This window comes from Carettochelys insculpta, chromosome 14 (assembly GCF_033958435.1).
Source record: "Carettochelys insculpta isolate YL-2023 chromosome 14, ASM3395843v1, whole genome shotgun sequence".
Classification (NCBI taxonomy): Eukaryota; Metazoa; Chordata; order Testudines; family Carettochelyidae; genus Carettochelys; species Carettochelys insculpta.
The window spans coordinates 21,891,140-21,912,204 of record NC_134150.1 but is presented as its reverse complement, the minus strand read 5'-3'; the positions used below and the strand labels follow the sequence as shown (position 1 = coordinate 21,912,204).

The following is a 21,065-nucleotide window of genomic DNA, read 5'->3' as shown; positions in this document are numbered from 1 at the left end:
AATGGAAGACTTATTCTCTTTTCTCCTTGTTTTACCTGTGACTACTATCACTCATTTCCTTATCCTTCGCCCCAACAAAAACCAATAAATAGGTACAACCTAACTATTGGCTACACAGCTGAAAATACATCTATGATGAAACATCTACAGAATTTATATTACAAGCTCAACTGTTTACTCATCATTCTAAGGTAAAAATGTGTATGGGATAGACCAAGAAAGGCATCTACCTGTTCCACAGTATTTCTAGGTGCTCTACAGATCAGAAAGATAATCATGTCATATACATATTTTGGACATAATTGCAAATAGGAGGTATTATATTTTTAAATCTTTGGACCAAATTCTCTTCACAGTGACATTAATACAACCTGAATAGTAACAGAGAGGGAGCCATGCTAGTCTATATACTATCAAAACAAAAAAGCAGTCAAGTAGCACTTTAAAGATTAACAAAATAATTTATTGGGTGAGCTTTCGTGGGACAGACCCACTTCTTCAGACCATAGCCATACCAGAACAGACTCAATATTTAAGGCATAGAGAACCAAAAACAGTAATCAAGGAGGACAAATCAGAAAAAAAAGATCAAGGTGAGCAAATCAGAGAGTAGCGGGGTGGGGCGGGGGGAAAGTCAAGAATTAGATTTAAGCCAAGCATTGATTTGTCCTCCTTGATTACTGTTTTTGGTTCTCTGTGCCTTAAATATTGAGTCTGTTCTGGTATGGCTATGGTCTGAAAAAGTGGGTCTGTCCCACGAAAGCTCACCTAAAAATTATTTTGTTAGTCTTTAAAGTGCTACTTGACTGCCTTTTTGTTTTGATTAATACAACCTGTTGGTTTGGCCTTTTTGGATTTCAGCATGGTTCCATCTGGGTAACTGTCCAGTGCCTTAAATGTCTTAGTTACAGTTAACTGTTTGTTTCCTTTCAACAATATGGAGCTCTGCACAAAACCATCAGCTGAAAGGTGTTTCAGGTAACATTTTTCAGGAAATTTATGTAATTCCCATTAATTTATCTGAGAGATTCAGTAAGATTTCTATAAAACCACCTACTCTACAGTAGGGCCACGTGTACACTACAGTGATCCTCTTGAAAGATCGCATCTACACACAAAAAAGCAGATCAAAAGAGTGACTTGCTCTTTCAAAACAGAGCGTCCACACACACCCTTTCTTTTGAAAGAAAAGGCCAGGAATTGACAAATCTGGCACTATGTGAACTGCTCTTTCAAGAGAAGGGCCACTGGAGTGTCTAGACATGTTTTTTTTTTCTGAAATACTATTTCGGAAAAAGGTGCTCTTCCTCATCTGGGAGAAGAAGAGAGTCTCTGAAAGAAATGCCATAGACACTCCACGGAATCTTTTGAAAGAGCCCTGGCTAGTCCGAATGATCTTGCTAGCGTAGATGTGGCCTAGGTGTTTGCAAATTCCTTAGCAGGAACAAAGGCTGTAAATTACCACACTGTTAGACTCTGACTTTTTTTTTAAAACAACATTCTATATATTTACTCCCACTGTAGTAATCTCCATTTTCTCTTTGGTTTCTCTATTACACTGATTTGCCAAAATTTACTCTCAGTGTTATCATAAACCCTCTGCTACTTACTGTCCAATGTTTTCTTTGGCCTAATAATATTTTCAAATTTAAGCTACAGCTGTAAAAACTCAGCTGATGAACAAATGAGTTTTGTCACTGGTTTTTGCTTTTTTAAACTTAAAAAAAGATTGCCATGTTTCTAGGTTCACTGGCCTCAGAAAGTCTATTTCAATTCAACAATGCTTTTTAAAGCACGTTAGGAAATAAAAATTAAGGCTGCAAGAATTAATGTAAAAACGCTTAATCAGGCAGAAGCCCTCCACTAGAAGCTGTAGGTGTGTAAAGACAGTCATCATCAGGTCAAATGACAGACTATGTCAAGGGTTGAAATTATATAGACACCATAATAAGGCAACGTCAGCGGAAGAGGTCCCACTCACCCATTCTCTAATTGCACAGCATGCATGTAGAAGCATGCTTGGCTACTTGCTGCTTAATATAACTGGCAGAAATACCACAAACGATGACCTGTCTTAAGTGTTATTAATTATATTCGGTTGTATTCATTTCTGCCCTTATTTTACCCAATCATAGTTCCTTTTATATAATCTTTGGGAGAAATAAAAATAAATATGGTGTTCTATATCATCAATGTCATAATATACACCATGGGTCAAATTCTCTATAGTGCTATACCTTGTGTACCTTGAAAAGGAGTGTAAACTAGATGCAGAATACTGCTCTCTTGATATGGCAGCAGGGATGGTTTAGACAGTACTTGGTCCTGCCATTGGGGCAGGGGGCTGGACTCGATGGGCTCTCGAGGTCTCTTCCAGTCCTAGTATTCTATGATTCTATGATTCCATGCACTTTGTAGAGGTATAAATGACTATACAAAAGTGCAAGGGAGGGGAGAATCAGGTCCTGCACTGTTTGAAACTATAGTTTCCACGCTTCTATAAAATGGAAAGAAAGAACATAGAAAACACTGAAAGAGAGAACAATGTTTTTTTTTTCCCATTGGCAATGTTATTCAGTTCTTTGTAATGAATCATTTTTGCAACTCATGCTATGTAAAGCCACTGTCAGTGATATGTTCTTTGGATGTGCAACAGCACAAATACCACTGTGTATATACATATATATATATAATGATGAATAAGTATTTGATTTTAAGTAGATAGTTGATGAGATTGTTCAATGTTCCTGCTCCAATATGCCCATAAGCTCCAAGTTTCATGCTAATGGCCCTCAACAGACTCAGCACTTGTGCCAGGGTCACTTCACTACACTTCTTCCTGAAATTTGAAACTTCCTTTGAAATTTCTGGTTATGTTCACCACTGAGGATTTATGAGGAGATTGTCTGAGAGCTTATGAGCATCTACTGCATCAACAGCTTTAATTTCTTTGAGTCTACCTGCCACTAAAATAGCTCCAGGCCTTATCACAGTTCTTTCAGTGGAAGACAAAGGGTAGAAAGTTGGTATTCATTCAGCAATTTTATGGGCTTTTTTTTCCCCTCTACATCTTGGCAGCCTCTGGAACAGTCTCCCCCATGGAATCAAAGTATGAAAAATCCAAGTGGTTCAAGGCTTACCAAAGACCAGTTTTCTTCATAGATGTAAGCTCTTTATGTGAAATATGAATACAAAATATACTGAATTCTGTGAATATGTGAATATGTAAACATGGTCTGGCAATAGATGAATGCAAACAAAATATCCTTGGTGGAAATGTTCAGTTGTATTTGTTTTCCTGGCTGAAATTTAGAATGTACACCATGCTCCTTAAAAGTTCATGTCATTTCCCCAAATCCTTCATGCATCAATGCAAGTGAATTTGTTCTTTACCCAGGTATAAAACATACCTAGTGACCAGACTTCATACAGCCAACCAAAGCCCAGTACAGGTTGAACCTCTTTAATCTGTCACCCTTGGGACCTGACTGGTGCTGAACGAGATAATTTGCTGGACCACAGGGTGTCAATATTGTCTAACAGCGTTACGAACACTTTCACTGCTTACTGGACTCTTAGAGGACATTTAGAGGTAAAATTGATCTAAATAACAGCACAGAACACTGAGAGCTACGACTGGTGACTGTAAACAAACTTTATGGGACCATGGTAAACTTGGCCACACTCACAGTAAGTGGTCATCTGACTACCCAAAATCATGCTAGTTACAGATGTTGCCAGACTGGAGAGATTTAGCCTGTAGTAGAATGTATTTATATTTGTATTGCAGTACTGTTTGTCCTTATCAAAAATGCCTCTTCCATTTCTTATGACCAAACCAGAGCTGATTATTAAGTATAACACAGTGGTGGTCACCACCAGAAAATCCACATTTATATATATTTATTAAAAAGTGGTATCTGAATAACCACAATACAACTTCTATAAAGAACAGCAAATAAGTGTGGTATCTCTGATACAATTGTGTGACGGCTGTAGTTGGATGCTGGCTTAACGTTGCCTGCTATACTAATATTGTAGTTATTTTATGAAAACCAATAACATTCAAGAATAATAAAACATTTGGAAAAATGGCAAATTGTTTTTCTTCAAAAATCATTGTTTTTATTTATTTTTGTGAAAAAAACAGCAGAAATACACCATTCTAATTGAAATGTGCTTAATGTAAAAAGACTTACACATAATTTGAAATTATGTTACCCCTAAAATCTAAATAACATGTATAGAACCTCTTGGATGGACTCAGAGTGGTAATGGCCAACTTTCACATCTCGAATTTTTTTTCATCTTTAAATATACATGATTCTCATGTGGGCATCATCAAGCTTCAGTTAATACTTAAAAGTATTTTCTTCTTTTCTTTTCTTTACTTCCCTTCAAATGATGAAAAAATGGCTGTTTGCTTTTGTTATAGTTCACAAATGTCTTTGAATCATCTATTGGTCTCAGTGAGATCATACACAATATTCCAAAAGTCTCCAAGGATAGAATAAAGTATTTAAGAATGCTCATGATTTTCTATGCACAAGCCTCAAAAAGTCTTTCGAGATTTGCTTCCATCCCTTTGTGTGTAGTTTTCTTAGATTATTAAAAGGGGAAATGATGCATTTGGTCTTTGATAAATACCCTCTCCCCCACCCCAATGTTAGATAAGACATAAATAGTTCAGTTTTCACTTACAAAGATTTATGAGATGTACAGGTAAGAAATTATTAGGAAGCCTAATGGATGGGACAGCCAAAATTAAATGTCGCTAAAAGATGTTGCTAGAGAAGATATGGACAGGGGTTAGAGAGAGAAGAGTAGGTCCTACCTCTCAGCTTCAGCCATCAGGGGATATGTCGAGCCTGATAACATGACTGGGTGAGTTAGAAATGCAGACTTTGTCCCCAGATTCTTATCTTATCTTTACTTGGGCTTGCTGTAGGGGAAAACTTACTGAGGAAAAGTGACATTTATGCCTGAGAATATGATAGGACTATCCTTCCTCCCCATTCCTCACAGATCTGTCACAACAAGAAACAGCAGCTACAGTTCAATATGTAAATCATGCTGCCTGTGGAAATACATCTCTTACAACCACCCCATCTGTCCCAGAGAAGTCAGAAGTGAGCCTAAAATCAACAGGTGCTCTATTAGTCATGGATCTTCTCTCTCCCTCCAGTCTTCAGCTCTGTGGAAACACTTCAACATGCTCTTACAGGGTTTTAGTATTCATCATCATCATCATCAATAACTGTGGGCTCAGCGCCCGTTCGTGTCTGATGCCTCTCTCACTATTTCCTTCCATGTTTTAGTATTGCAAGTCCCGAAAGATTGGTATGTGACTGTCCCATCCATCCCAAACTCTTGGCCCTAAGCAGGTGGGGTTGGGGGAGAAAAAGGAATGTGCCAAGACTTGTGTGTTTGTACAGGGAGTTATAGAAATACTCAATGGAAGTTTCCATAGAACAAACAGAGGGAGGAACCATGCAATCAGCTCCAAACTGGGGCAGATGTTCTGATTTCACTGGGGTTATCACTACAGAATTCTCAAGTATTTCAAACTGTACACCAAGTGGCAAGAGAGCATGACCAGTAAACATCACACCAGGATTTCAGCCTACTCCTGATCACATGGAGCCACCCACTAGTCAGAGGTCCCTCTAGCTCAAGAATTCCCAACCTATGGGTTGAGACCCAAACATGATTCACCATTAGATTTTCTAAGGGTCACCAGTTGGGCTCTTTAAGAAGCCATATGCAGCTCCCGCTGCTGCTGCCACTCACTCCTCCAGCTCCCAGTCCCTGCCATGCCACACTGAAATAGAACTCAGTTTAATTGGTTTAACAGCCGCCAGGATGGATCTGCTTGTTAAACCAATTAAACTAAGCCCCATTTCAGTGTGGCAGTTCAGGGGAGCTGCCCATGCTGCAGGTAGTGGAAGCGGGTAGGAGGGCTGGTGGGGAGATAAGCAGAAGAGGTGGAGGTCGTGCCCCTGGTAAAGGAGCAGTGGGGGGCAGCAGCAGCACTTGTATGAGGTGGCGGGGGGCAATTTGGGACTGCAAGAGGTTTAAGCCTGGTGGTGTGGGTGCTCTTTGGGGCTGCAAGGGGTTTAAGCCTGAAGGTGGGACAGAAATAAAGTTTTATAAAAAAAAAAAATTCCGAGGGGAGAACCGCCCTCCCTCCCACCTGTTTTTTGAATTGCCTTGGGTCAGAAAGTCTTATTAACTTGTTAAAATGGGTCGCCATCTCAGAAGGGTTGGGAACTGCTACTCTAGCTAAAGGTTTGGTAGCATTGTCTAAAATAACCTTGCTTAAATTGCTACCTTTGATCTTACAAGAAAGTTTCAAGGGTTCATTTGTAGCCCCAGGGTAGCTATTTCATAGGCCATCCAGAGACCCTCTGGCCTAGAAGCCACAGTCTTCAGTGTTGGAAACCAGGTCCTCCAAGAAAGCTGAAGACCTTAACATGAGCCCAGTCAATTACATCAGAATCACTACAACCACTCAACAATAGTGACATTAATTCTCGCAATGTCTGAATGGGGAAAGGGTACCTGATGGTCAGATGCAGTTGGAGTCAGAACTTATTTCACTTGCACAAATGTCACTCCAGCAACTCCAAGTGACAGAGGTAACATGGTATCATCATCAGCAGAGACCTGCTGCAGGAAATCAGAAGGAAGGACAAGAGAGTAATACTGGGCACAAACCAGGGCAGAGTTTTGCTTCTTTCCTTGACAGCACAGAACCTCTCTCTGCCTCTTTCCTGCAGTTGGAAGAGTCACTAATGACAAGGACAGACTCAACTCCTACAGGAATGAAAGATGGGAACAAACACTCTCTACAGGCACTTGGATGTGCTCTTTGAGGAAGCAAGGGCTCAGTCAGGTTAGAGGTAGAGGACCTACCTCTCAGCCTCCACCTTAAGGGGGAAACTCCTCTGATACCAAGACCAGGTGGGTTGGAAAAACAGATCTTTGTTCCCAGATGTTTATCATTAATTGGGGAAAAAATTATATACTTGATTACAGAAAAGCAAGGACTTTTATGCCTTAGAATACAATGGGCCTCTTTTGGCCCTGTGCTGCCAAGGAAAGAAGGGCAAATGACAGAAGAACAGGCCATCAGTTTCACCAGAGGTGCTGACTTGTAATTCAGTGCTCAGCTCCTGCTATCAGCACAGTGCCAGTCGTATTGCCAGAGCAGTGCTAGCCATTGATGGGCTGGAAGTCTAATTTCTTAGCTTTCCACAATCAATCATCATTTTTGGGATTTGGTGGTCCCATTCATAGTAAACATGTCCTTCAAACATGCTCCAGGGTGCAAACGTTAAAAAAGTAGTGCAGGTTTAGGTAACAATACTTGAGGTTTGCAGGGTCAACCAGCATCATATGGACAGGGCAGAGCTTCTGGGTGAAGATGACGATCAGATGTCCTTGCTGTGTGTGAGACATCATCATAACCCTACATGTGGAACTATAAGTCTGAACAGGGAGGGACAGCTTTCTGTAGCCACTGAGACATATTGCTGGAAAAAATCGCTATGATCCACCTGTAGCTTTGGTACAAGAATAATAGCACAGAGAGTGGAAAAGAGGAGGAAGAAAGAGAATTTGGGGCAGTGCTTTGACTCATTCCTATGAAACGCATGGCTAACTCACCGACATTTTTGGACAAATAAGATTTCCTGACATAAATCATCTGAAATGCAAAGCATTAGTTCTATAATACAGTGCTCTACTGAAAGTATGTGCTTTACAACGACTACGTATAATTATTTCATAAGGTGACAGAGGCACAAGGTGAGTGAGGTAATATCTCTTACTGGGAGACAAGCTTTTAGAGCTTATATCCAGTTCTTCTTCACGTTCTTGTGTCAACTTGTGGTGAAAGTCTTTTTTACTAATAAAAGTTGGCCCATTTAAAGATATTACTTTCCCAATATTTTGTTTCTTGTATCCCAGGACCCACACAGCTAGACTACAAACAAGGAGACAGTGAAAAGTTTTTATAGTTTTATTGTGTTGTCTTTCAACAACTTTTAGTCTAAATGCAATAGAAAGTATTTTATGTTTTATTTCATGTCTATTAACAGCAATGTTTGGCCAAATTCCAATAAGCTCATTGATTACTGAAATTAGTCCAGGTTTACACAAAATGCACCAGAAACCAAAATTTGGGCTTTAATTTTCATTAATTAATATTTATAATAATATTAAATAATACAACTAAAAGTGCCATACCAGTGCATCTCCACAGTATTTTAAGCCTCTCAAAGTTCCTTTTGACGATGGAGTAAAAGGAAGCAAGTCTGCAGTACACACAGGCTACGTCTACACGTGCAGCCAACATCGAAATAGCTTATTTCGATGTTGCGACATCGAAATAGTCTATTTCGATGAATAACGTCTACATGTCCTCCAGGGCCAGCAACGTCGATGTTCAACTTCGACGTTGCTCAGCCCAACATCGAAATAGGCCCAGCGAGGGAACGTCTACACGTCAAAGTAGCACACATCGAAATAGGGATGCCAGGCACAGCTGCAGACAGGGTCACAGGGCGGACTCAACAGCAAGCCGCTCCCTTAAAGGGCCCCTCCCAGACACAGTTGCACTAAACAACACAAGATACACAGAGCTGACAACTGGTTGCAGACCCTGTGCCTGCAGCATAGATCCCCAGCTGCCGCAGAAGCAGCCAGAAGCCCTGGGCTAAGGGCTGCTGCCCATGGTGACCATAGAGCCCCGCAGGGGCTGGAGAGAGAGCATCTCTCAACCCCCCAGCTGATGGCCGCCATGGAGGACCCAGCAATTTCGATGTTGTGGGACGCGGATCGTCTACACGGTCCCTACTTCGACGTTGAACGTCGAAGTAGGGCGCTATTCCTATCTCCTCATGAGGTTAGCAACTTCGACGTGTAGACGCGACGGGCGCTATTTCGAAGTTGGTGCCGCTACTTCGAAGTAGCGTGCACGTGTAGATGCAGCTACAGTGTGCAAAACAAAAACAGATTTTGGGACCACAATGATGATCCCCACAAATGAACTCTGACTTTTCCACAGAGCTGGCAATTTAGTGCCTTATGTAAGAATAAAATCTGAACCTTTGCCAGGTGATTAATATAGGCATTCACCCACAGCAGCTTTGCTTTAAGTACTTTCCCAAATGTCTGGATGTACACAAGCTTTAATACACACAACTCAAGCATCCACAAATCTCTTACAAACATAGAGCAGCATGTCCAGCATTTCCACACCAGGGGCTGAAAGGCTGCATATGGTGCTCAGTTATAAGAGCGGAACTTTAAAAATGTGCAACTTTGCATCTCACTGAATCTGAAACCAAAATAAGGTGTGTGGGTTAAAAAGATCTGCATTAAATAATTGTTTTTACTTTAAAAATTCTGTTTCTCTTCTTCTAAGAATGACAATCTGCAAGTCAAAGCAGAACTCATGGCTTACAATTTTCAGGTCTGAAATGGATTAAAATGTCTTTATAGAACAAAAACCAGGAATGCATCCCATTCTCTTGAAACCCTTTATTCTGACCTTAAGTCACTAGATTAGTTGAAGTAATTTGCTTAGTACAGATTGGGGAAAGAAACTGTGGGGCTGTGATTTGCTGTGGTGTACTTAGTCATTCAGTTTGAAATATTAAAGAGGACTGGAGGTAGGGAGAAAGGCTGAAAGGCAACAGGAAATCAGGCTAGAAAGCCAATTTCCTTCAAAACACCTAGAAACTCTCACTTTCTGTTTCCTCTGATGATAATGACTTTCTTCAGCTTCTCAGCCAACTTCCCATACCTCCCTTCCCAGCCCCCTGTTGCTGCATGCTATCCCAAAGCTCCCGTATAAAGTTTGGCTTTTGCAGCATGAAGCAGCTGGGCCAAGCTACCAGGGAATGATAATGACCTCAGAAATCTGCTGTTAGCTCGACAACAATAGGGTGCTCAGTCTAGTGGAAAATTGTGTTCATCAGCTAACTCTGCTCAGTTACTAATTGACATTGCCAAATATTTTAAGAACAATTGGAATGCGCAAGCAAAAAAAAATGAAGATCTTAATCCTCAGACTTCATTTTTTTGCTTGTTTTGTTCACATTGAGCAGTTTGATGGCTATCAGTGAATGGGAAAAAGAGAAAGAAAGAAAAAAGAAAACATATCATATCACTGCCTGTCCTCTGTCTGTGCAATGATGTCCAGTACAAAAGCTTTTTATGTACTCTGTCAATGGACATAAATATGGGCTGAAACATACTGTGTAAGGAGGAATTTTCCTCAAAAAAACAAGAAGTCTGAAAGATTCCAAAACAGCTGATCAAACAATTTGCACCAAAGTCAACATCAACTGTTACACACAAGAATATGTGATTATATTTGACAGTATTTTATTTTCCTTTTTTAATCCCAGTGCTTTCCATTGATCATGTAACTTGGCCTACTTTATTTAATGAACTGGAGGGTCAGTGCATTCAATTACCCCTTTCATACTAGCAAGACTTCAATTATCCCCACACCAAAATTATAGAAAAATGCAGAAGGTACTACCCTCCTGGATATAATGAACAGTATCATTTCTTAGTACATTAAGTTTTAATTATACCAGGCAGTAATTCCTAAGCAAAATGTGTATAAATAGAACTTTTATTTAAAATAAAACATCCACAAATAAGAGTGGACATCTACCTTACTTTGATGTGAGTCTGCTATGATGCTGAAAGATTAATTTCACTGGAATGCATGCAATTAGACAAGAGCCATCCAAAAAGATCACAAGACATTCATTGCTTTCTATATATGGAACAGCAGTTATTTGTAAGCATGTTTTTAACTGTAGTTTTTCTTTGTATTGTATGTGGAGACAGAAAGGAAAAAATTATGAGAAAGTCAAATAAACAAAAAAGATATGACAAAGAAAAGAGACAGGGAAATGATCTGTGTGACTAGTTTTGTCCATTTCTGTTAGAAAGTATGACCTCTCAATTTGTCAAAGGTCCTGGTTTTAACAGTTGATCCTAAGCTTAGTTCTCAGTAGTTTGGAGAGCTAAAGAACAAACACATTTTCTGGTTCACTGGAGTCATTTTCACATGTTCAGTGATTCAAACATTCTTTTACTCACATAACAAACAGCTGCATACCACATTAGCCCAGCCAGTGACAGTCACACATCTCTGCAATAACTGTTTGATTGCAAACTTGACCCTTTCTTCTTCTCAGTCTGAGCTAGACATTTTTAAACAGGCACTTCGTTCCCAATCCTCCTTTTGCAAAGAATTACATCAGATAACAAAGACTTCTCTGCCACTCATTGTAAGCCTCCTTCTGGAGATCTGTTCTAAGAGGCACTGTGTAAAAAGGTTTTTTTATGATTAATTCAGAACTACTATCATGTTAAGAGCACCAATTTATAAAGAAGAATTCATTGGTTAAGATCTGAAAAAAATAGTTTCTCAGGCCCTACTGACCCAGTTTTCAACAAAAAAAGAATCAAGTGATGCAAATTAAGTTTTGAGACATTGTTATACAGGCTGAGAAATTTGTAAAACTGTGTTTTGCAGTAATTTCTTAATAAAAGCCTCAATGACTATTTAATTCTTCATTACTTGAAAAATCTAGTTTCATTGTATTCTACAGGTTTATCTTTCACAGGCAGTGATAAAACAGACATTATACAGTGATAGAACTCTTTCACTAGAAACATTGCAGTACCATATTTAATTGTACAGGACTAAAGAATATTTGGACTTTGTTAATGTAAAACTCAATGCCATATGATCATCTGATGAAGAAACTTTCAAAACCCTTGGATCTATACATAAGAAAATGTATTTTATATTCAGACTATTTTGCTTTCATTCTAGGAGACTAAAGAAGACAATCAGAAATGAATCAACCAACACGCACGATTAACAATATTTTCCAGTATAAAAGTCACAGGTTGTTATTGAATATATTTTGCTTCCGTCTCTAAATGCATTGATTTAACAATCACAAAAGTGAAAGTATATGGTTTTAGTAAAATGTAGACTTTTAGTTAATATTTTTAACTTAAGGTAGCCTTATGAATAACCCTGCAATGTCACCTCTTGACTCTCAAACAATTCATTTAATGCACCATTATATGTGGCATTCAAAGACTCTACCTTTCAGGTGCCACAGCTTTTTAAAACAATTAAATGTATGTTCAATTCAATGTCACTTAGAAAACTCAAGCTCTGATACTCTCTTTTTCTTGTTACCCTCTGAACTTTTCTGAAAGCCCAAGAAGCATTCTAGCAGATTTTAGCTAAATGATTTAAGGATCACTGACTTCAAACACCTTTATGTTCATACTCGGTATGAAACAAGGGTGACACTTTCAACATTAAAAAAACTACAATAATTTTTAAATGTTTAAGATTTTAACAAGTTAAAAAAGAATTTTCTTCAGCCTGGCATATTTTCAGGTCTCTCAGAATAATATGGACAGCTATACATAGTATGAAATTAGCTCTAGCCTGTTATCCTTGTTCCTACATAGCATTTTCTAATGTGTCTCACCAGTAATAAATTGTGAACAAGGCTATGACTGTAAGAGTAGACAGTGTGTTTCATGGGTATTTAAACAACAACATTAAGTACTATAGGAATCTCTGGAATGTGGAGGGCAGATTTATGTGTCTTAACAATTTCTTTACTGGTTTGTAATAAGCCTGCAAACTAACACTTTATTTTTATATTAATTTGGCCTTAGAAGTCGAGTATACTGGAGCATGACAAGAACAACAAAAATAAACTGGTATATACTTAATAACTGTAACAGTGAATTTCCTCCAATACTAAAATATTTATCAAAACTGGAAAAAAAAACCTAAAAAGAATTACCCTCAACAGCCTGCTACCAGATCCTTAACAGTGGGCAATGTAATGCCTTAAGGTACCTCAAACTGTCTTTCATTTTCTAGACTTAATGGCTGATTGCAGAAATCAATGTTGCCATTAGTAACAGAGTATTTGTTATGGCATGATTTCCTCTGTTGTTAGCCTTGCAGAATGATTACAGTATTAGTGAGGTGCTCTCTTTATAAAGGGCTGAAGATATAACTTTCAATTTACTATCCATTAGTAAGTGGTTTTGGCAATATAGATGAGGCCAGAAATCTTACCTGTTATTACTTGGAAATTTTATTTCAGCAGTCACAGGCTAGTAACTTTAAAAATTGTACCAGGAAACTCAATATTTTATAGACATCTTCAGTGAAATATTATCTGCCTTGCTATTTTATACACAGCAAGTTAAAATGACATACAATGCAATTAAAATGTTTCAGTTGAATTTCTATTTTTTCTTACACTTTCAAACACACATGGGATAAATGGAAGGATGCATGCATGTTAAAATAAGCATACAAATCAAAATCATAACAAAAAACAAAAAATGAACATCAATGTTTCTGTTCTTATCAGCATGGTGACCTGGTGGCAGTGCATGTTTCAGCTAAATAACTGATTTGGTTGGGGATTGAGACTAGGTTGTGTCTCTCAGGAGGTCTGGTGACCAATAGTATACACCCTTAGAGCTACAGTTTAACTAAAGAATCTTGCTTCACCTTTCCATCTGGAGGCAGCAGTAGTTCAGGGAGAGCGAGAGAGAGAGAGAGCAGGGATATAAGCGAGCAGCTTTAGAACCCCGAAAAAAGAAGCTCCCCACGTAACACTTTCACTGATGAAAGCACAGACCTTATACACTGCCACCTGCGGCATAACTGACGAGATAGCAGAAAGGCCAGGAAAAGTTTGCCCATGAAAAATATCCCTAGATAAAATGAGAATTCATTCACAAAGTGTGAAGGAAGTTTCAAAAAGAGAATCCACAATATTGTGCTTTATCACATAGCTTTGCAAACTGTGAGGGAACTGTAAGTAGAAACAACACTGGTAGATTATATAAACTACTTCATTACTATCATTTAATATACAGCATCTGATTTCTTAGTCAAAACTGGTGAGGGATAAGTTAGCATACCTGAAGAGGAAGGTGAGGAAGGATGTGGACTGTCCTCCTGTGCACTTCCTGTCTGTGAGAGACCCCCACCAACTCCACTTTCTTCAGTAACATTAGAGGACCCTGGTGTTGTCGACCTGCTGACAGATTGAGATTCTTGATCACTTCCAGACCCACGTCGCTCATCGAGGTTACCTTGAATGATCTCTTCTTCTGCTTTTCGGTCTCTCTTGTGTACCCTGGAGTGAACAACAACTTGGTGGTATGTTCTAAAAACCCTTCCACAATCAGGACACTCAGTTGGCTTTTCTTTCATAGTAACATGACTTTGCATGTTATAATCAAGTCCCTGGTTCATACCATGTGACAAAAAATCTCTACTGCCTTCTAAAGGGTCTAGTTTGTTTGGCAAGTCTCTCTGATTGCCCATTTTAGTGCTGTGAACCAAATCAGCAGGCATTTTCTGCTTAGAGCCATCTGCTCCTATTAACACATATTCCCGCTTCTCCTTATCAAACATAACTCCAGCATTTGCCAAAGTGTCTTCATGGCTGCGCTGTATCTGCTGCTCTTTAGACAAAAAGCCATGCTCCATGGCCATTCCCCTTGCCATAAGCTGCCAGGCTTGATAGCTGTTTACTGGATCCATCTCTGCAGCCTTGGCAGCAGCCTGTAACCTTTCTATGCAGCTGGATTTCAGAGGAGGCACCAGATTGAGACAGCCCAATAAAGAATGTTTATCCCCTTCAGTAATACTGTGGCCAATGCCAGAAATGGGCGAAAGGAGTTTCCCCAGAACTTCTCTCTCTTTCACAGGCAAATCTCCTTTGTTATAAATCTGATTTTGTTCACTCAAACTTGCTTTGTCAGGAGGAAGAAAGCCACTTTGCAAACACGATAGGTAGCGGGAATACAAGTTTGCGTGAGCTTCCTGCGACATAGTGCTGATAGATACAGGTACTTCTGGATCATTAGGAGATTTGTTCTTCACAGATAATTTATTCAGATGGACTTTCATGTGATTCTTAAGAAACCACGGCTCTTTGAAGCGCCTCCCACAAATCTGACAGCAGTGCTCAAAGGAATCCTTGTGCTTTCTCATGTGGCCTTTCAGGAACCAGGCTTGGCTAAAAACTTGGCCACAGACCTCACAGCGAAACTCGTTGGTCGATTGCTCTCCATTCCCATTGGCTCCCTGGCCTGGAGCTGACTCTGCAGTTATGTGAGCTTTCTCCACATGACTAATCAGCTCCTCCTCCTGGGAGGCAGCGAAGTCACACAGTGTGCACTTGTAAGGTTTATGCAGGATCCTTATGTGCCTGTCCAGCTCTTCGCGCTTCTTAAACTTCCCTTTGCAAAACGTGCATCTGAACCCAGCAGTCGGTGCGACTACTTCTTCCTGGGTGCTGACAGGCTTTGGAGAGGGGACAGGGTTTGAAATGTCAGGTGTGCTGTGATTAGCTGGCACAGACAAATTACAGTTTGCAAGTGGTGCCGGCTGCGCATGTTGCTGTGCTTTCACATCAGGTCTTGGCTGCAAAAGACTGCTTTTCATCTGCTTGTCTCGCAGAATTGCCCTCTCCTCCAGCTCATGCAGAAGCCTGTTTTCTTCTCGGACTCTTCCCCGGCCTTTGCCAAGGTTTCCAAGTTTGTGAGTACGTAGGTGAATCTTCAGGTTGCCTTTCTGAGCCGCTCTGTGGTCGCAGTACGGACACTTAAATGGTTTCTCTCCGGTGTGAGTACGCATGTGGAGTGACAGAATGCTGTTAAATCGAAAACGTTTGCCACAGAGGGGGCATGGGTACTTTCTGTTCTTTCTGGCATCATCCTCAATGTCACTCATCTGAGACATGATACCAAGGTTTTGTCCATTTAAAAATTGTTGCAAATCTACTCTTCCATTCAAACTGGTGTCAACATCTCTATTGAGCTGGTTGGCTAATAGTGCCATCTGACTGCTGATTGGCTGATTTGCTATGGACACATGACTTTTGTCTTCTAGTGGTGCTGATGCCTTCTCTTCAGTGTTCTGCCTGTTTTGAAGCTCTGGAAAGGCATGACTGAGCTGTGAAGTTATCTGATGCAGCTTCTGGCTCATTGAATACTGGCCATTAAGTATGGTATTATTGAGATGGGCGTCAGCTTCTGATACCGCTGAAGAAACACCAAGGCACAAACTAGCTTCCTCCATCCCTGAAAATAAGGAGATAGTTTAGGTTTGTGCTACAAAATAGTTATAAGTAATGAAATCAGCTATATATGTAGACATAATATTTTAATTTGATGCACACATAATGCAAAGGAATTATAGTAGAAAACAAAAAGTATATTAAATGCTAATGATACTGTAGTGTTGTGATCGTATTTGGTCTTAGTTATACAGTGTCTTTATTTTATGTTTACTGATTGAAATTATTAATTAGTATTTTAAAATAATATCCTGCCAAATTCAATATCTAATTACTAAAGAGGTGACATCAGCTTTCAGTGTGCCCCATCCTGCGTGAAACCGTACCTGCTTACTTTTCAAGCTATAGAAAAAGAAACATTATGTATAACTCCCATTTCCATTTTTAAAAACACAACAAACAAAAACAAAATATGGAAATCAATTTATAACTTTCAGTTCTATTAACCATTTTCAATATATTACACATTCTACAAAGAGAAAGATAGTTTTATGATTTGACAAAAAAAACTAAGGCATGATATTTACTGGTATACAATAAAACATGATAATGTTTTTGGAAAAAAATAAAGTAAAGGACAAGCTTTAGAACAATAAAAGGGATTTTGCTTCAGTCAACAAAAAGTGCAGTAATATCTCATTAAGCTGATTAGTATGCTGCTTAGAAACAGTACTAGGTGCTGTAACACATGATTATAATCATAAAAATCCTTCAGTGTTTGCAAGTAAGCATTAACGAGGTATATTAAATTTTAAGGAGACTGCGACTAGCAGCTTTGTAAACCTCCAAGATTAAGATTTAACCCTTCTTTTACAAAACTTTAATTTTTTATTTTGAAACTGTGCCCATCAAAAAATCCATAAGTTATCTTCTGCTAAATCTTTTAATTCATTGTTGAGATCCTTCAGATTTCAGTTTGTCAAAAAACTTGGAAGCTGATAAAGAAATCTCTCTGACTTTCGATGGATAAGATATGATATAAGGGATTTTAAAAAGTTCTCTAATAGAACTAGATAAAAACAATTAAAATCTGGATAAGGTGCAATAGGAAGTATTTACACATGTAAGTATTTTAAATAATTTTCCCAATGCACAGTAATGAGTACAAATAGTACCTTCAGTATGTATACTGCAGAAAATTAGAACTCAAAGCTGTTTGTTAAACACAAGCACTCAGTGATGGTCTGCATAATTGTCCATAATAATCTTCTATCCTTTGCCAAATTCTCTAGTTTGTTCAGAAAAAACATATTTATAAAGTTCTCCGTAAAATAAAGTTTTACATTAATGACTTTTGATCAATACAAGGTCATATGGAAACATCATGAATATCTGTTTAGTTTACAGATATAATCTGGCATTTTCTCCACCATAAAATTACAAAATTCATAGATTCATAGAATCACAGGGCTGGAAGGGACATTTCTTCACTTCCTGCTGAATAGTTAATTAATTGATTTAACTTCCTATTAATTTCTGGACACAGAAACTCAAAAGGGCTTGCCGCAAAGGCAGCATGTGGGGACCAAACCTCACATTGCTTTATATTTGCTACCTGCCATGAAATCAGAGGTTCAGATCAGGCAGATACTTATGATGTTTGTAACTGCTCATGGGAATCGTTCCACAGAGTTCAGTAGAACAACGTTGGTCAGCAAACTTATACAAGTGCTTAAGTATTTGTAGGATGAGAGTAAAAGAGAAACCTCGATGGGAGATCCTCTTTTATTTTCCTTAACTGGATGACTGGCATTGTAGTTAAGTTTTTGTGTGAGAAAAAGAGGAACAATACACTGACATATATTAAATACGAGTCTGAACCACAAAGTTCATTTTTGTATCCAGATGAGAACTTTCCAAAATTCAATAGTGTTCAGATCCAGGATTTGTGTTTGGGCCAATATCTAACATTCAGCATTATTCATAAATAAATACATAGACTCGACATAGAAGTACAAATACATAAATACTTAGCACTTAGTCTCTGTACAATAGTGTTCTATACATACATAAACTCACAACATCTTTGAGTTAGTTAGAGGTATGCCTCTCATAGGTGAGGAAACAGATACAGAATGATTCAATTATTCAATGAAGACTTCATAGAAAATGATTGCAATTCCTGGCTCTCATGCTGGGTTCAATCCGCTAGACCACAGATACATGGAATTAGACACGTGAATGGGAGCAATTTTTTTTTTGTTTGCTTTTCTATTAAGTCTATTTTGACCTGTATCACTTCCACCACCTTCCAATAAGCTATTTTCTGTTTGAAATTTCTTGTGTTTGTTTCTAGCTGGAGGTGATTTTTCCCCAGGTTTGAGGTTAATCAGATAAGGCATCTTGGAGACATGAGAATTTGAAAATCCAGGAGATTTTTTAAGAGTCTTCTTAGAATGTCATTTTTCTAAAACAGCTTGATATACACACTCCAAGTTTGTTTTATTCAGTTGATATCAATAGGAATTTGTGCCCTTATGTTTTTTCACGAAGACTAGGTGGTCAATTTTAACATTATCCCTTATCAAAGCTTGAAAACTCTGTCAGATCTCAGTGGTGTTTATTAATTCTGATGGTTAACACTAAACGTCATTTACAACCTACAGTTTTTCGACTTGATTTTGTTTTATATTTGTTGAGCTTTTTGTTATTTTGTAGTTGTATCCCTCAAAGAGGGACTTCAAAATATTGTAGCAGCCACAGCTGAAAAGTTGAAAATTTGTCACTGATTTTATAAAAAAAACAAGTTATTTTTGAAGTTCTCCCCACCAGTTCCCCAGCCCATATCAATAGCATATTTTACCCTCTTTCTCCCTACTGAAAAAAGCCCTTTTATTTCAAATTCCTGCTCCTGAATGCTAATATGTTCAGATCCCACCAGAGAAGGCATGATACAAGTCTTGCAATGTTTCATATTTTTCTTAAAACCCCAGGTCCTGATGTCAAGTGATTAGGTGAGAAACAGTTTTCCTTGGCAGAGTGGTTTATTTTTGAAGTAGTTGGTTTCTGACCTTCTTGGTCACAGAAACATGCTTGAAAATGTGATCTATGAGCACCTAAAGGGTCAGAAATGACCAGGCTAATAAAAAGAACACAAAACATACAATTTATTTAAAATGTCATACTTTTAAACCGGCTTCATGATTGTTTGAAACCATTTTAATGAGGCAAAGTACAACGCTAAATGCAAAATCCAAATGCCAAGGTGAAATCTTCATCTCATCCCAATTCTCACATGAATCCAAACTCCCAAATATCTCCGCCAAGAGTATAACCAGGAACTCTTCACACAAGCCAAAAACAGAAGACAATTATTAATAGAAGACTGGAGGAGGACAGCAGAGTCACATCCCCTGTGAAGGGCAGTAAATGCAGCTACTACGGTCACTGGCAAGATTTCTGCAGAAGGAGTAAAAAGCACAGTGGTCTAGCTGCTTCTAGTAGCTTTACAGCTGGAGTGATGGAGGTAGATAACACAGCAACTGGAGTGGAATCAGAAGCCACTGAGCCAGAGCTCCTATAACTGCTTGGGATAGGAAGTCTGGAGCTGAGGGCCCAGTCACAGGAGGCGCCACAGGATTCCTGCAAACTAAGCAATTTCCTGCTGCAGCTGCCTGGCAGGCCATAGTCTGTTCTGCCCTCTCTAGCCAGTAACTCACTGTTAGGGCCAATCTATCGATGACAGGAAAGGCTCCAACGGTCACACCATATTCAGCCCTGCCCACAGGAAAACACTTCATGATTAATTGCTCTCCTTACCTCCCCACTTCTGAGGGAAGGGCAACCAATCAGAGCTACTTCAGGAGATAGGAAGAATTTTTCCCTCCTCCCCTACCCTTGAACTGCTCTCAGCTCCTAAGGAGACATGCAGGAGAGGCAGCTGGGCGGGGGGCAGGATGGGGGAGGGCAGGATGCAGTATGAAACCAGCTTCTCAAGGTGACCCTGCTCCCTCCTCACCTTCCTGCATAAAAATGGGTCAGCTCCTCCTGACCCCAGCCTTGCAACACCTTGCTTGAAAAGTGTGCAGGTGTATGTGAGGAGCAGAGACTGGGGGCTCTGGTAGGGGGCAGATTTGAGACAGAGGCTGTGGGATCTTTGGTTAACAGCTAGGCTGGGGAAGGGACTGAGGGGGGCCTAGAAGGAACACAGAATTAACTAATTAGAAGTTTTGGCAGCAAGAGCTTGGGCAATGGGATCCAAATCACTTCAATCAATTATTGGATCTATCTCATAGCTTTATTTATTGCCCAGCTCTCACCCTTGCCTTTGAACCTCCTCTGGTGTAAACTTCAACATCCATACCTGCTGTAGGTGTAATCCTTACACTGTGACAAAGCACACAGTGTTACTTCTGCCACTGACGGTGTAATTTTTTCAGTGATAGTCCTCATGTACCTCTTCCTCACTCACATGCCAGCACATATAATACCTTCATTTCCAAATTCATCATCCACTTGCCACTCACACACAGCTTGAAGAGCACAGGAGGTCCCACCAACAGGAATCAAAGAGCTTGGAAAACACAATATGCTTTCACTGCGCATCACCATTTCACAGTAGTTTCTAAACAAACAAACTCACAAATCAAACAAAAAAAAAAAAGAAAAGGAAATTACCAGGCAAAAATCATATGCACTCAGAGCTGTATTTTTAAATGGTCTGAAAGGCAGGAAATATGCAGTTAAGCTTCAGCAAACAGCTTTAACTCTATGTCAACATCTTACCTATCCACCAGAAATCCCCAACTCACCCTACCTCACAGATGTTTCCAGTGGTCACCACAAGTTCTGATCTTATAATTCTTGTGAACGTAGAGCCTCTTTCCTGTTTATATGACCCTTCACAGCAAAACCCAATAACATTTGCACCTGCCCACATGAACA

The 21,065-nt window shown here is 39.2% G+C and overlaps 1 protein-coding gene across 4 annotated transcripts in view; it reads right to left on the bottom strand.

Annotated features, from left to right (window-relative positions):
- ZNF536 (zinc finger protein 536) overlaps positions 1–21,065 on the bottom strand; it is a 495,063-nt gene that overhangs the window by 257,113 nt on the left and 216,885 nt on the right. For all 4 annotated transcript variants that reach the window (XM_075008654.1, XM_075008656.1, XM_075008657.1 and 1 more), the window contains one exon: positions 14,014–16,185. In XM_075008654.1, the coding sequence (XP_074864755.1) occupies positions 14,014–16,183 (2,170 nt within the window). In that variant the 5' untranslated portion in view covers positions 16,184–16,185. The remainder of the gene's footprint in view (positions 1–14,013; positions 16,186–21,065) is intronic.